Raw genomic sequence first — 13,882 nt, 5'->3', positions numbered from 1 at the left:
TACTTTTATATGAGGTAATATAGAATTATTCTATTTGGTGGAAAAATCATGCCAGACAGACACACAGTGAGTCATATGTATGCATGAATAATAAAAAGGAAAAACTACTGCTGAGTCCTTTCTCCTTTATCCAAAATCACCCTGAATCTGGAAAATAAGTCTCTGAAATCCATTTTATTACATCTCAGCTTTAGCCTCCATTATTCTTATTTGTTGCTTCTTGGTCTTTCCCCTCACCTTCCTTCTGCTTTTAGCCTTTTGCAGCTGCTGCCATCTCTTGTAGTGGGTCAGCAGTGAAAGATACAGAACAGAGTAAGAGGGAACCTGAAGTAACAGCAGCCCAACTGTTGCACTCATTTAACTCCTCACACAGGAGTGCGGCTGATAAGGAAACACATTCTGTTGTATTTGCAGGGATGCCCCGACGGAAGGCAGGAATGATGCATCTGACTCCATGTTCTCAGAAGGCTAATTTATTACTTTATTATACTATATTATATTAAAGAATACTATACTGTACAATATAGAAAAGATACTTACTGACTGCTCAAAAGATAATAATGAAAACTCATGACTCTTTCCAGAGTCCTGACACAGCTTGGCCATAATTGGCCAATGAGTCAAAACAACTCACACCAGAATCCAATCAGGCAATCACCTTTGGATAAACAATCTCCAAACACATTCCACATGAGCAAAACACAAGAGAAACAAATGAGATAAGAATTGTTTTCCTTTTCTCTGAGGCTTCTCAGCTTCCCACCAGAAAAATCCTGAGCGAAGGGATTTATTCAGAGAATGTGAATGCCACATGCATATGCGTGATATAACCTGGGAGCTCTCCTGAGTATTTGTTTTAACTTGTTCACAATTTCAACACTATTCCATTATCTGGGATCACTCTGATACCTGCATTGGATGCTTTTGGATACACTTTTGGATGCTTTTCTTGAGATGTTTGTTACCTCTTTTGTTGTGCTTGACTTTTCCCTGCTGTTTCCTGTTTAGAGACCTTGCCATCGGGCTGCGGATCAAGCTGGGCGATTGGTTCCGCGTGCTGCAGCTGCTGAAGTCGGGCTCGGGGAACTCGGATGACGCCCTCCTGGAGCAGGCACACAACGCCATCGGAGACTACTTTGCAGACCGACAGAAATGGTATGGCCTGTATAGACACCAGTAGCAAGGAACTTACAGAGGAAATTATGAAACTGATGACAAGACTTAATTTATGAGGAGGGACAGATATAAGGAAAGTCAGGATGCAATACATTGGATAATTTTGGAATAATGAGATTTTGCTCATATCTTTATGGTTCCATGATATGATAAACAGAGAGCTGTTGATCAGCTACCTAAAGGGTGAAGGTCATAGAAATCTCTGCTTTGGCAGAAGTCTGTCTGCTTCAAAGGAAGGGAAGGAAAGAGAAATACCTATGAAGTTATATTAGGCTGGATATAGAACATATTAAAAAAATACCCAAAAGGGATTAAAAGTAGTACATAATTACTAACTACCAGTGAATTTTCTAAAATGCTTCAAACCGCAAATATTTGAGAAGGTCCAGAGTTCTCTGACCTGGATCTGTCTCCAGCTGTCGCCCAAACTGGGCACCCAAGGAAGATTTTAAGGGCAGTGCACACCTGTCATGGTATTTATCCAGAACACATTTTGCAGCCAGGTGCTTACTGAGCCAGAGGTCATGTCTTCATAGCTAATAACTTGCAGGGAATGTTTTTTTCATGAACGTTTATTGCCTTCTAAGCCCGTATCTTAGAGTTGCACAGCTCCACTATATATTGCCATTACCCAAACTGTATTGTTACAGTGCAGCTGAAAACTTGTGATTAGATTAGATTTTGAAAGTTGACTTTTAGATGCTTTAGGTAACTTTGGAGAGTGGTCTTGGAGGTCTCGGTGTTTGCATTTTAAAATACAGAAACACAACAGTAAAGCCCTTTTCTGGAAGTTTAGCTGTAAGTTGTCCATTGTCTGCCCTCATCTCTGCAGACGTGGGAGTACAGCTTTAAGAATTCTTTGACTTCCTAATCTTATGCTAGTCAGAGAATCAATATTGCTACACTTTTAATATAATGATCTGTGAAAATTAAATTTTTAGTGTATTTTGGAAAAACTGAAATTCTAGCTATGAAAGTTTTTCAAGCAAAGTTACCTATTTAGAATAATGTGATTTTAAATTTACAACTGCAAAAGACTTACAGAATTAAAAACTTCTCTTGTGTTTATACCTCAGAAGCCACCAGATTTTTTTTGTCTTATTAGGTTAAATGCTGTACAGTACTATGTCCAAGGACAAAACCAGGAACGTTTAGCTGAATGTTACTACATGCTAGAAGACTACCAAGGCCTGGAGAATTTGGCCAACTCACTTCCGGAGAATCATAAATTGCTTCCTGTAAGCAAAAAGCACCTTTATTGTTCATTGTCTTATACCCAACTATTTATTTAAAATTTCCCATCCTGGGAGGGTTAAGAACGAGAGAATGAATGCAGTGTATGACCTACTCACTTAAGTGCAGTGGTGTTACTGTGGTATTGATCTCTAGTATTACTGTTATTTTCACAATCCATCACTTTTCCTTTCTCTTATTGTCCCATTCCCCAGAAAGACCTGACTGACAATACACTAAAAGGAGGGAAAGTAGATGGGATAGGGTGTATAGGATATATAGGTGTACAGGGTATAGGTCTGTATATGTAGCAGGAAATGACCTACTAAACAATAGCTAATTTAAAACTATGCTGTGGTTGACTTAATCCAAAATGCTTGAAAAATGCAAAACGTGGTCCTTTAATGCCTTTTCCAGTAAATCAAAACATAGCATTTTATTTTAACCTCATTGTAATAGCTTTATTGAATTTAGAAGCAGTGTGTGAGCCTAGCACACTGTTCTAAAGATTTACAACAATGCCTGGTGCTTTCACAGGGTCCATGAAGCAAACAACCCATTCCCCACCCTCTTGGACTTAAATTAACCAAACAGGGGCACTGCTGTTGCTGCACAATGTACTAAAAATGCAGATGTGAATTTAACACAGTTCTGATGCTTTTTGCAGGATATAGCTTATATGTTTGTGAGAGTGGGGATGTGTGAACAAGCTGTGTCAGCCTTTCTGAAATGTAATCGACCAAAGGATGCTGTGGATACCTGTGTGCATCTCAACCAGGTAAAACAGCAGGAGATAAACTGTAATAATACCAGGTTAACAGTGAGACTTCTATCCTAATGCCCAGTGGAATGCAAATACTTGTTAAGTGTCAGATGATTTGTCATAATTTCTGGAAAATTCATACTTCAGTGCTTAAACCATTTCTCTGAGATTAAGATTAAACCACTGGAGGGGCTACATGCAAAGCTACATGTACATGCAGGGTATGTGGGCAGCATGCTCAGCATACAGAGATTTGCAGCCTCTGTGGAGCTAGGCTGTGCTGCCTCCTGATGGAATGGGACAAGACTGGAGAAGAGATAGGTGTCCATTCTGGATATTTTCCACATCCCCCTACTTTGTATAGATGCAAATGGATTTGTGACTGCATGAGGATGTAGCTGGAAAAAGCAGAGCTGGAAACTCATCTTCATGTTTATAACTAGAGCTGTTTCCTGGTGTCACTTAACCTGTGCATATGTCTATGTCAATACAAAGAAGGGAGAAACTGAGGATGGCTATGAGGAACTCGGCGGATGGGAATGGCAGGACTGCCTAGGGCTGGCTTTTTGTGAACAATTCCTTAGTTTATGGCTCTGAAGAGCTATAAGGTGTGAGATTCAGTTAAGATCTCAGTCCTGCCAAACTTTTCATCTGGGACAAACACAGTAGCCAAACCACTGAAGATCGATGAAATTCACAGACAAAATGAGGTGTACAGAAGAATAAGAATTACTGTGTGCTTTAAGCTTCTGGGCTGAGGTCCTCTTTTAGACATGCTTTTGCAAGTCTGGTTAAGACTTTTCTTGGTTGAAATCCCCATGTCCAGCTACGAGCTACAATGAAAGGATTTTGCATAGCTTTCATAAAAGTAGAGGCAACTGTTTTATATGTGGTTTTGGACAGAGGTATATAGCGATGAAAAGAGATGGGGAAGACTTTGAGATGGTCAAAGAATCCGATTTTATTGTGGACTACAAATGTTTATATACTGTTTTAGGAAGGCTAGTAATGTTTTACTACAATGATTGGGTTAAAGATCACATAAACAAACTTATACTTTAAACATCTCTTGCTTGCAGAAGTCTGATGTAATTTTCTTTTTTCTGGTAAATCCATCTGATTTGATCTTCTTGCAATCTTGATTTAATTCTCAAAGTTCTGTTTGCTCTCGCCAAGACATCCTGTTATCAAATCTCTTATGCTAATAAAGTCCAAAGTAATTTCTGTTCTGGGTACCCCAACATTGGCCCAGCATTTTTTCAGTACTGCTGCATCACATGATTGGTAATGATGTAAGCATTTGTATTCTCTTGCTTTTTATGTTAATTTATAGTAGTCTGGTTCAAAATGGTGATGAAATATTGCACACAGATGCTGCAGTCTGTTCATGGATAACTGGTTTGTTCTGAGAGTGTATTTGAAAAAATGAGATTAATAATTGTCTCCTTTAATTTCTAGTGGAATAAAGCTGTGGAGCTGGCCAAAAATCACAATATGAAAGAGATCGGATCCTTGTTAGCCAGATATGCAAGTCATTTACTGGAAAAGAACAAAATCCTTGATGCTATAGAGCTCTATCGTAAAGCCAATTATTTCTTTGAAGCTGCTAAGCTCATGTTCAAGGTATGGCAGGTTTTATTTTTATGTTGAATGACTGAGGTTTTTGGACTAGCTCTTACTATTTCTTACTCTTACTATTTCTGTGCTACTTTTATTCCCTTGGGGTTATTTTAGTTTTAACAATGTCTAGGCAATAAGCAGATGTCATCATACAGGATACTGCAAAGATGAACCCAACTCCCAGAGCAACCTCTGTGTGTAATAGTTACCTTGGGTGTCCTCTGTAGCTAGCGGAGAGGAGACTTTGGGGACACAAGCCATCTATTTATTTATGTTGAGACTTTCACTTCAGTAGGAGATGAACTGCACCTCAGGAAAGGTCCTGATGCCCTGCATTGCCTAGTAAAAGAGTATAGTAGACTGGCCTGGGGTGCAATGTCCACATTATTTTAGATGTCATGGGAGTTATTTTTATCTCCTTTAAAAAAAACCAAAACCAGCAATGTCAATAACTAGAAGTTAAATTTTGGTATTTCTTCAATTAGAAATGGCTTTGGTGTGCTTTTAAGATAAAAATGTTGCTTAGATTTGGTTTGGCTGCAGAAATTTCTCTACATAGCTTAAAGTCTTGTAGGACAGATATGTAATTTTTACAGCAAGTATTTATAGCAGTATATATATATATAAAATATATGTTACTTTCAAAAGCCATTCTTCTTTTCTGGGAAAACCATCAGACCTTATTGAAAGCTATGTATGTGTTTAAAAATTGCTATTTTTTTAGTTTCTTTTTATACTAGATCACTAGACTTATACATGGTTACACTGATTTATCCTTCCTGAGAATCTGGCTTTATATACATGTTAGCTAAATAAATATAAAATAATGTGCATACTTCACTTTGACATTTTCATTTATAGTTCTGTTTGCAGTCTAAATTATTACATTTAAAGGCAGAATCACTTTTTGGCATGATTTCCTAGGTTTGTACAAGCATGCAATTGTCCAAGAGAATTAAATCCCTTTGTTTTTTTTTTTAGATTGCAGATGAAGAGTCAAAGAAAAGGACGAAGCCTTTGCGAGTTAAAAAGCTTTATGTGCTATCAGCCTTACTTATGGAACAGTGCCATGAACAAATGCAAAATGCACAAAGGGGAAAAGTTAAAGAGAAAAGTTCAGAGGTAATGTCTTTTTTTTTCCCCTTTCTGAATTCTGGTATCTGCTAGCTAGTCAGAATAAAGCAAGCCATCTTCATGGGAGCCTATAATGTTTTTTTATACCCCTTTTCCCTTGCTAAGAACAAAGCTTTCCTTCAAGCAAGTCCCCCATGAAAACATACTGTTTTAGGTATTCTTTTAAAACATTTAAATCGTATGTATTAATAGATATTTTGCTTCCTAAGTTTAACATGCTTTTCTTAATATTTTCACTATAACAATGAAAACCATACTAAGAAACTTCCTTCAAGACACTTGTGTCATTTAGGAATAAGAATTGATCCCAAAGGGTGATCTGTGATTAGATTAAGCTATGTTGACTGTAATTCAGCAGGGAGATGGCTCCAGATACAGGGGAAGCAAATGGAAGAATTTTTTTTTCTCTGCTTACATGTTCATGTGCACAAATGAAATAGTTTAAACAAATTTTTAAGAGCTCTGGTGTTGAAATGCAGTATTAATCCAAACTATGAACCAGTCTGCAGATGTGCACAAAATATATTTGTATACACACGTATATGATATTTATCTTTGAAAATCTGCACCAGATGTTGTGTCTGTGCTCTGTACAGAATGCCTGACAATGCTCACTGTAGGTCCATTTGTATTTTGCCTACTTAACATGGACAGTGGTGTAATCACCAAGTATAGAAAAGCTCTTTTCATATATCCCCATTTCCTGCTGTATCTGTTTCATATAAAAATTACTTGTGATACTGGTTTGTTTTCAGAGTGCTTCAGCTTTGGCTGGTTTGCTGGAAGAAGATGTTCTTTCTTCAACGAATCGCTTTGCAGACAATGCCTGGCGAGGAGCTGAGGCTTACCACTTCTTCATACTTGCACAAAAACAGCTCTATAAAGGTTCTGTAGATGCAGCACTTAAAACAGGTAAGAATTAATTTTCAACCCTGTAAAAACAGCACATATCTTCATTTATAGCTGCCACATTTTTCAGTTCTTAATAAATCCATGGAATTTAAACCAAAACCATATAATGAATTGAATATGGCTGTAGTCACTATAGCTGGAAAGGACTTCGCTGAAGAAAATGCAAATCTTTCCAAATATTACCTGGTAAATTGGTTAATCTCTGTAGATGTTCTGCTGACTGTTTTGTTTCTCTCCCTAAATTATAAGGCATACATGAATTTACATCAGACCTCCTTGCAGGGCTTCACAAAAAATCTGTGGGAATTAGAGAAACAAAGAGTGCCTTGTACTTTGTCCAAGTAATGAAGATTTCAAATCCTTCTAATATTTTTACGACCAACCAACCAAAATAAAATGTTTCAAGAAGACACCAATTTCCAAGTGAAATCTGCTAATTTGTTTTTTAGAGCAATGCTTCAGTCATGTCAATAAAAAGACTGTGGTTCATTTTGTCCTATTTTTAGAATGAATACTGTCATCTAGTAGTAACTATTTCATACAGATGCTTGCACTTTTCAGAAAATGTATAATAATTTCCTTGGATTTCTTTTTTTCATTTTTTGTAGCTCTTCATTTGCGAGATTATGAAGACATTATACCTGCAGTTGAAATCTATTCCCTTTTGGCACTCTGTGCGTGTGCAAACAGAGCATTTGATACTTGTTCAAAAGCCTTTGCTAAATTAGAATCCTTGGAAACTCTTAAGCCAGAGCAGAGGCAACAATATGAAGAGCTTGCTCTAGAGATATTCACAAGATATAGACCAAAGTATAACAAAACACCTGATCTGGATGATGTTCTTGAGAGGTGGGTTTATTTTTATATGATAGTATAATAATACTGTCACTTTTTTCTGCTGTTTGCTGTGTTTTGGATTTTAGCAGGTTTTGTGTGTGACCAAATTAATTAAGTGCTTTGCTGCTTAACCAAATATTGGGCAAGAATCAGGCAGGAGTTAGCCAGTTTGGAGGAAGGTAATACAGCACTGTGTTGTTTGGGAAAATAGACACTGACTGCATTTGAGGATCTGGGCACAAAGATGTAACTTCATCTTAATTTGAAATGCAGGTAGACAAAGCACAGGAGTTTTAGGACCTTTGAGACTGTGTCATGTGACATTAAAGAATGTTACTGTTTGCATCTCCATGGTGGACTACTGAAAGTAACAACAAGGGACTGTTTAAACATTATTAATGAACAGGTCTTCAGTGTTTTGTGAATTACCCAAATCTACTTGGTGTGAAAAGAGCAATATGTGAAGTTAAAATTAGTGTGAAGGGCACATTTAAGGGGTAAGTCCTTGGAGTGGCTGTACCCACAACAGTGTGTTTGACGTTTCCTGCTGAGAGCATGTAAATTGTAAATATGGAAACTTGTAAATATGGAAATCAATTGTAAATCAATTTTCTTTTAGCAAACAAGATTTTAACCTGTCTTGATTGATCCTACAGTGCAGCTGTACAGAATCTCTGTAGCAGCTGTGATTCTGTTGACCCTTCAGACATGAGAGGACAGAGTATAATAGCAGTGCAGGTGTCTAATCAGACCTTACTTTTATATGGCCTTCACTGCTTCTTTTCACCCCATCTTTTGGATCTGCTGGTCCTGATTTGTTGACTATATGGTTCTGGGGGTGGGCATTCTCTGGTGTGAAGATTTATATACTTGGTTACTTGAACAGTGAAGTGTTGCATGAGCTAATAACTTCTAATCAACAACTGGCACACTGCATTTTTATTCTTTCAGCTTTACTCTTTTCTTCTTTTTTTTATAGTGGAGATGGTAAACTTCCTGTATGTGTTGCAACAGGAGCCCCTATCCTGGAGTATCAGTTCTGGATGTGCAGTGTGTGTAAGCATTGCATGAAAGCCAAAGAAGCAGGCCATTATAACGCCTGTCCTCTGTGCCACAGCACAGTAAGCTGAGGATAAAGACTCTGTATCTGCATTTATGACTGCTAAGAACAGCCTCTAAAATGTTACTATCTTTTGAAATACAACTCAGGTACTGTATTGTTGCAGTTAGTGCTGCTATTAGAGAAAGATTAAAAAAAAAAAACAAACCCAAAACCAAAACAGAAAACCCACAAGAGAAACCTTCGCTGCTTCCATTTAGCTGAAGAAATTACCATGTAAATAGATTCCATTTTTTTCTACACTTTTGAAAAAAGATTTAAGGTAAAAGCATTATTTTTGAATTCTAGATTGAGCCTAGTTTCAAAACCATGTGAGTTGAATGTAGGCTCATATCAATATGTTCTACTCTGAGCAGGCTCAATTTTTTTGTCTAATTCCATAAGAAATTACTGAGTTTTCTCAGAATTCACAGTTTTTTGAGGGAAGTGATTCCCGAGTTGAAATAACATCACAATAATTTTGATAATATTACCATATATGTTTTTGTACTACTGTTTAGAGTTACTAGAGTGATGATACCAGTATAAGCACCCATTAGTGCTGGTTTCTTTTACTAAGTGTATTTAAACCCACCGTAAAATAAAGGGCTTGAAAACACGCAGCAGTCAGTGTGTCACTTGGGCTCCTGAGCCTGGGTGATGTCATCTTCAACAGCTTAAGGAAACCTCCATGAACTTGCAACCTGGAACCTGGCACTTTCCATGTAGCTTGGGAGAGCAGTCTGCATCTGTTGAACAGGTTTCAGGAGCTGAATTGTCACCCTCGTCACACACAAAGGTCCAAGGAACAATGTCTCGCTGTCCCACCTTCATGTTGGTTTGTGCTCTGGCAGTGCTGCAGGGCCTTGAGCACGGGGTGAACTGTGCCCAGGGCCAGCACCTGGCTGCCTGACAAGAGCTGTGGCGTTCACATTGTGCCTTGGCACGTTTGAGAGGAGATCAGAGGAGCTCTTCTGTCTCTCACCTAAGCTTAAGCCAGGTAAGGATAAACCCCATCTCCACAGAATCACAGAGTAGTAGAACTGCCTGGGTTGGAAGGGACCTTAAAGACCATCTTGCTTTAAGCCCGTTGACAAGGGCTGCAGCACCTTCCACTAGACCAGGTAGCACAAAGCCCATCCAACCTCTTCTTGAGTATTTCCAGGGATGGGGCATCCACAGCTTCTCTGGGCAACCTGTTCCAGGGTCTCACCACCCTCACAGTAAAGAATTCCTTCATTCCTGCATTTTAAAGCCGTTCTCCCTTCTCCTATCCCTTTATGCCCTTGTAAACTGACCCTCTCCAGCTCTCTTAGAGCCCCTTTAGGTACTGCAAGGAGCTCTGACGTCTCCACCACGCCCTCTCCAGGCCGGACACCCCCAGCTCGCCCAGCCTGTCTCCCCAGGAGAGGTGCTGCAGCTCTCTGATCGTCATGGTCTCCTCTGGCCTCGCTCCAGCGGCTCCACGTCGTGCCTGTGCGGCGGCCCCGAGCTGGGCGCTGTGCTGCCGCTGGGGGCTCGGGAGAGCGGAGCGGAGGAGCAGAGGGCTCCGTGGCCCGGTGGTGTTACTGACACTATTGCCGTATTTCTGTGCTCTGTCGGCAGCTCTCTCCGGCACCTTGTAAACTGGTAAAAAAGGGTCAGTTTACAAGGGCATAAAGGGATAGGCGAAGGGAGAATGGCTTTAGGATGAAGGAGAGCAGGTTTAGGTAAAACACCGTCTCTCCGCGGCCCCGCTGTTGTTACAGACTCTATTGCCGTATTGCCGCGCTCTGTGGGCAGCTCTCCCCAGCCCAGCGCCCTCTCTCACGTGGACGCGCGCGCCGGCGTGCCCGTGACGTCATCGCGATGGCGGGGGAGGCGGCGGCGCTGCTGGCGGCGGCGCGGGCGGAGCTGCGGGCGCGGCGGCTCTCGGAGGCCGAGGAGCTCTTCAGCCGCTTCATCGCCCGCAGCCCCGCGGGGTAACGCCGGGGCCGGGAGCGGGGCGGGCGCGCCGGGCCGGGCCCCGCTAACGCCGATCCCTCTGTCCCCGCAGTGCCCGCAGCGAGCTCGCCACGGCGCTCAACGACCGCGGGCAGGTGCGGTACCTGCGCGTGGAGTTCGCCGCCGCCGTGCAGGACTTCACGGCCGCCATCGAGTGCCAGCCCGGCTTCGAGGTGCCCTACTACAATCGCGGGCTGGTGCGCTACCGGCTGGGTACGAGCCGGGCACGGCAGGGCCGGGCAACCCCGCGTCACGGGCGGGACGAGGGCGGGCATCGCTGAAGGGCCGGCGCCACACGCGGTGACAGCAGTGACAGCGCCTGCCTGCCCCCCGTGTGCGCTTACACCGCTCTTGCAGGCTGTGCTGCTGTCATTCGAAACGATGCTGCTTCGTGGAGAATAGGAGGAAAGGTGTAGTTGACTTGTGGAGAAATTTGCACTGGGGTGAAACAAGCCAGTTCTAAAAACTGTCATTAAATCTGAGCTAAAGCATCTCCTAAGCACCTGTAGCACAGCTTTCTCGATTTCCAGTGGGCTGCTGGCCACCTCTGGGGAATTTCCTGCCCCATTTTTGGTGATGCCATCCCAAAATGACAGCCCCGTGCCTTCTATTAAAGCTTGGCCATTGCAGAGGTCGAGGCACTGGAGAATGGAGCCGGGCCATGGGCACCAGCTGGAAGCTCTGTGCCTGTGTGCCAGCTTTAAGGCAGCCTCATTATTGGTGTGGGCCTTTTGTCTCCTCCTCTTGGGAATAAACTGGCTGAACTGAGCCCTAAGTGCATTTGAGTCCATTCTTGATGTGAAACTCTTTGACTCCCAGTTAGGCCTGTGGAGAATCCAATGCCATGGAGCCAGGAAGTAGCTGCTTCTTTGTGGGTGAAAGTATTGGAGGTGTTCTTGAGTTGTCAGAGGTTTGTCAGTGTGAGCAGTTACAGAAAGATAATTTTACTTTTCTTTTTTTTTTTCTTTTTTCTTTTTTGGGACAGGAGACTTTGATGAGGCCATGAAAGATTTCAGGAAAGTATTAGAGTTAAACCCCCAATTTGAAGATGCTGCATTGAGTCTAAAACAGGCTATGCTTGATAAAGAAGAAAAAGAGAAGCGGGGTTATTGAAAATTCAGGTTGTGATGTGATGTGAAAATATTCCGCTAAACGTGATTTTTGTCACTGATGGATGAAACACAAGATCATTTACATCTGTTATGACCTGCTGAAGAACTTCATTCTAAGTTAAAAAATGATTATGATTGCAAAATAACCTGGATTTGGGATTTTTATTCTTGAGGGAAGGTGTAATGTTGATCTCTGTGAGACACATGTACAGATTTTGTACAGAAATACTTTGTAATGCTATTAAAAATGTACTGGCCAGATTAATTGGAAATAAAAATGAACATGTACTTTTTATCTTATCATTGTCTGCAGAGTTTACCATAGAAAATATTCACAGGAGGAATTGTGTCTTTCTCTTCCTTATTAAAGAGATCAATTCCCTGAAAAATGCAGTGTGAAATCCATCTGATGGAGCTGGCTGTGAACACCCAGGCAGCTTCATTTCTCACATGGTAGGAGGGACCATTACTGAAATCTGTAAATCATCAGCAAGGAACACCCTTGCAAGTTCATAGCAACACAATTTCTAGTAAAATAAATACTCTCTGATTGCTGACATGAGCATTAGGATTTTGTTTTTTAAATTATGCCAGTGACATTTCTGCTTCTTATGCCAAGTTCCCCCATACATGAGCCGGGAGCTTGCAGAAGCACAGGGCTCACTGAACATGGTGGGACCACTGGGGCAAGTGATGAGAGCAGACTGGAGCCTCTGGACATCCTTCCCAGCAGCCTCACCAAGATCACTTTCAGTGTGGGGATGAAATTGCAACAGCCACAATGAGTAAATTTGAAACAGCGCTGAGAGAATGCTGCATTTACCTCTCGTGCTCTTGACATTTGACTGCAGCCATTTGAAGTTACAGAAATAAGATATGTAGTACCAGGATGTGACCATTCACAGTTTGAGAAATAGGCAATGCCCATTTTTCCCCCTCAGAAGTCTTAATTTTGGACTTGATATATTAAGCACATGCTTTGCTACCATTTATCTGGGTGTTCTGTCTCTAAAACAACACAGATAATTCAATGACTTGATACACTTCATGCCACCTCAGTCTTAAAAAACTGAGCAATCCTACCAACTCTTGACTGATGGTGAGAAGGTGAGCTAGAGCTAGACATGTTCCTGAGTGACCTTGCCAAGACAATTAAAAAAGCAGTAATGAACAATTGGATGTGACTTAGGAAGTTTTACTGTGAGAAGAGAGATCACAGATGTGATTCTGCACAGAACACTTAAAATGACAGGATGTAGATCAAAATGTTAACAGTGAACAAGTATTTTAGAAAACAAAGATGCTAGAGATAATATTCCAGCTTGTGTTGTTTTGTGAATGTTGCTTAATTACTTCTCATGCAATTGCTGGCCCAGAAATACTGCACAGGGCTGGGAAGCAATTGCCAATTCTCCACAGTATTTCCTTGTTTCTCCTGTGAAAGGATGAACTGTCATCATGCATTTCAGCTTAATCTGGAATTCTTTCAAGGTAATTTTGGCCAGTAGGGTTTTCACATTTTCCTCTTTCACATGCACACAAGTCACTTAGCTCTCTGGCTTTCAGTTTTTCAGCCTGAAATTATTAAATAGCCCTGCTGGTTTCAGCTGGGGTAGAGTTAGTTTTCTTCACAGTGGCTGGAACGGGGCTGTGTTTTGGATTTGTGCTGAACACAGGCTGATAATACGGAAATGTTTTTGTTATTGCTGAGCAGGGCTCACACAGAGCTGAGGCCTTTTCTGATTTTTGTACTGCCATGGTGGGGAGGAAGTTGGGGGTGCCTGGGAGCATGGGAGGAGACACAGCCAGGACAGGTGATCCAAACTGACCAAAGGGATACTCCACAGGGCATAATGTTCAGTATATAAAATGTATAAAAAAACCCCAAAACTTGAAGAGGAGGATGTCCTGCAAAGTTTCCTGTTGTAAAAGTTTAAGAATTAAAAGCCTAATGGAGGGTAATAAAATTCTTTTATGTAATGTTTTGTGAAATTCAGGCAACCTTTCAGCCTG

The 13,882-nt window shown here is 41.2% G+C and overlaps 2 protein-coding genes across 3 annotated transcripts in view; both read left to right on the top strand.

Annotated features, from left to right (window-relative positions):
• Window positions 1-9,393, top strand: part of WDR35 (WD repeat domain 35) — a 43,694-nt gene extending 34,301 nt beyond the window's left edge. For both annotated transcript variants that reach the window (XM_077175110.1, XM_077175109.1), the window contains 8 exons: window positions 1,009-1,155; window positions 2,282-2,414; window positions 3,077-3,187; window positions 4,631-4,795; window positions 5,774-5,914; window positions 6,682-6,838; window positions 7,447-7,687; window positions 8,655-9,393. In XM_077175110.1, the coding sequence (XP_077031225.1) occupies window positions 1,009-1,155; window positions 2,282-2,414; window positions 3,077-3,187; window positions 4,631-4,795; window positions 5,774-5,914; window positions 6,682-6,838; window positions 7,447-7,687; window positions 8,655-8,805 (1,246 nt within the window). In that variant the 3' untranslated portion in view covers window positions 8,806-9,393. The remainder of the gene's footprint in view (window positions 1-1,008; window positions 1,156-2,281; window positions 2,415-3,076; window positions 3,188-4,630; window positions 4,796-5,773; window positions 5,915-6,681; window positions 6,839-7,446; window positions 7,688-8,654) is intronic.
• A 569-nt stretch (window positions 9,394-9,962) lies between these two features.
• Window positions 9,963-12,169, top strand: TTC32 (tetratricopeptide repeat domain 32). The gene is made up of 3 exons (XM_054630353.2): window positions 9,963-10,735; window positions 10,810-10,970; window positions 11,743-12,169. Exons 1-3 carry the CDS (start codon window positions 10,623-10,625, stop codon window positions 11,868-11,870), a joined length of 402 nt encoding a protein of 133 aa, XP_054486328.2. The 5' UTR covers window positions 9,963-10,622; the 3' UTR covers window positions 11,871-12,169.
• Window positions 12,170-13,882: the final 1,713 nt, after the last annotated feature.

Source organism: Agelaius phoeniceus, chromosome 3 (genome assembly GCF_051311805.1).
Source record: "Agelaius phoeniceus isolate bAgePho1 chromosome 3, bAgePho1.hap1, whole genome shotgun sequence".
Classification (NCBI taxonomy): Eukaryota; Metazoa; Chordata; class Aves; order Passeriformes; family Icteridae; genus Agelaius; species Agelaius phoeniceus.
The sequence above is the reverse complement of the archived record's forward strand: the minus strand, read 5'-3'. Positions and strand labels throughout refer to the sequence as shown.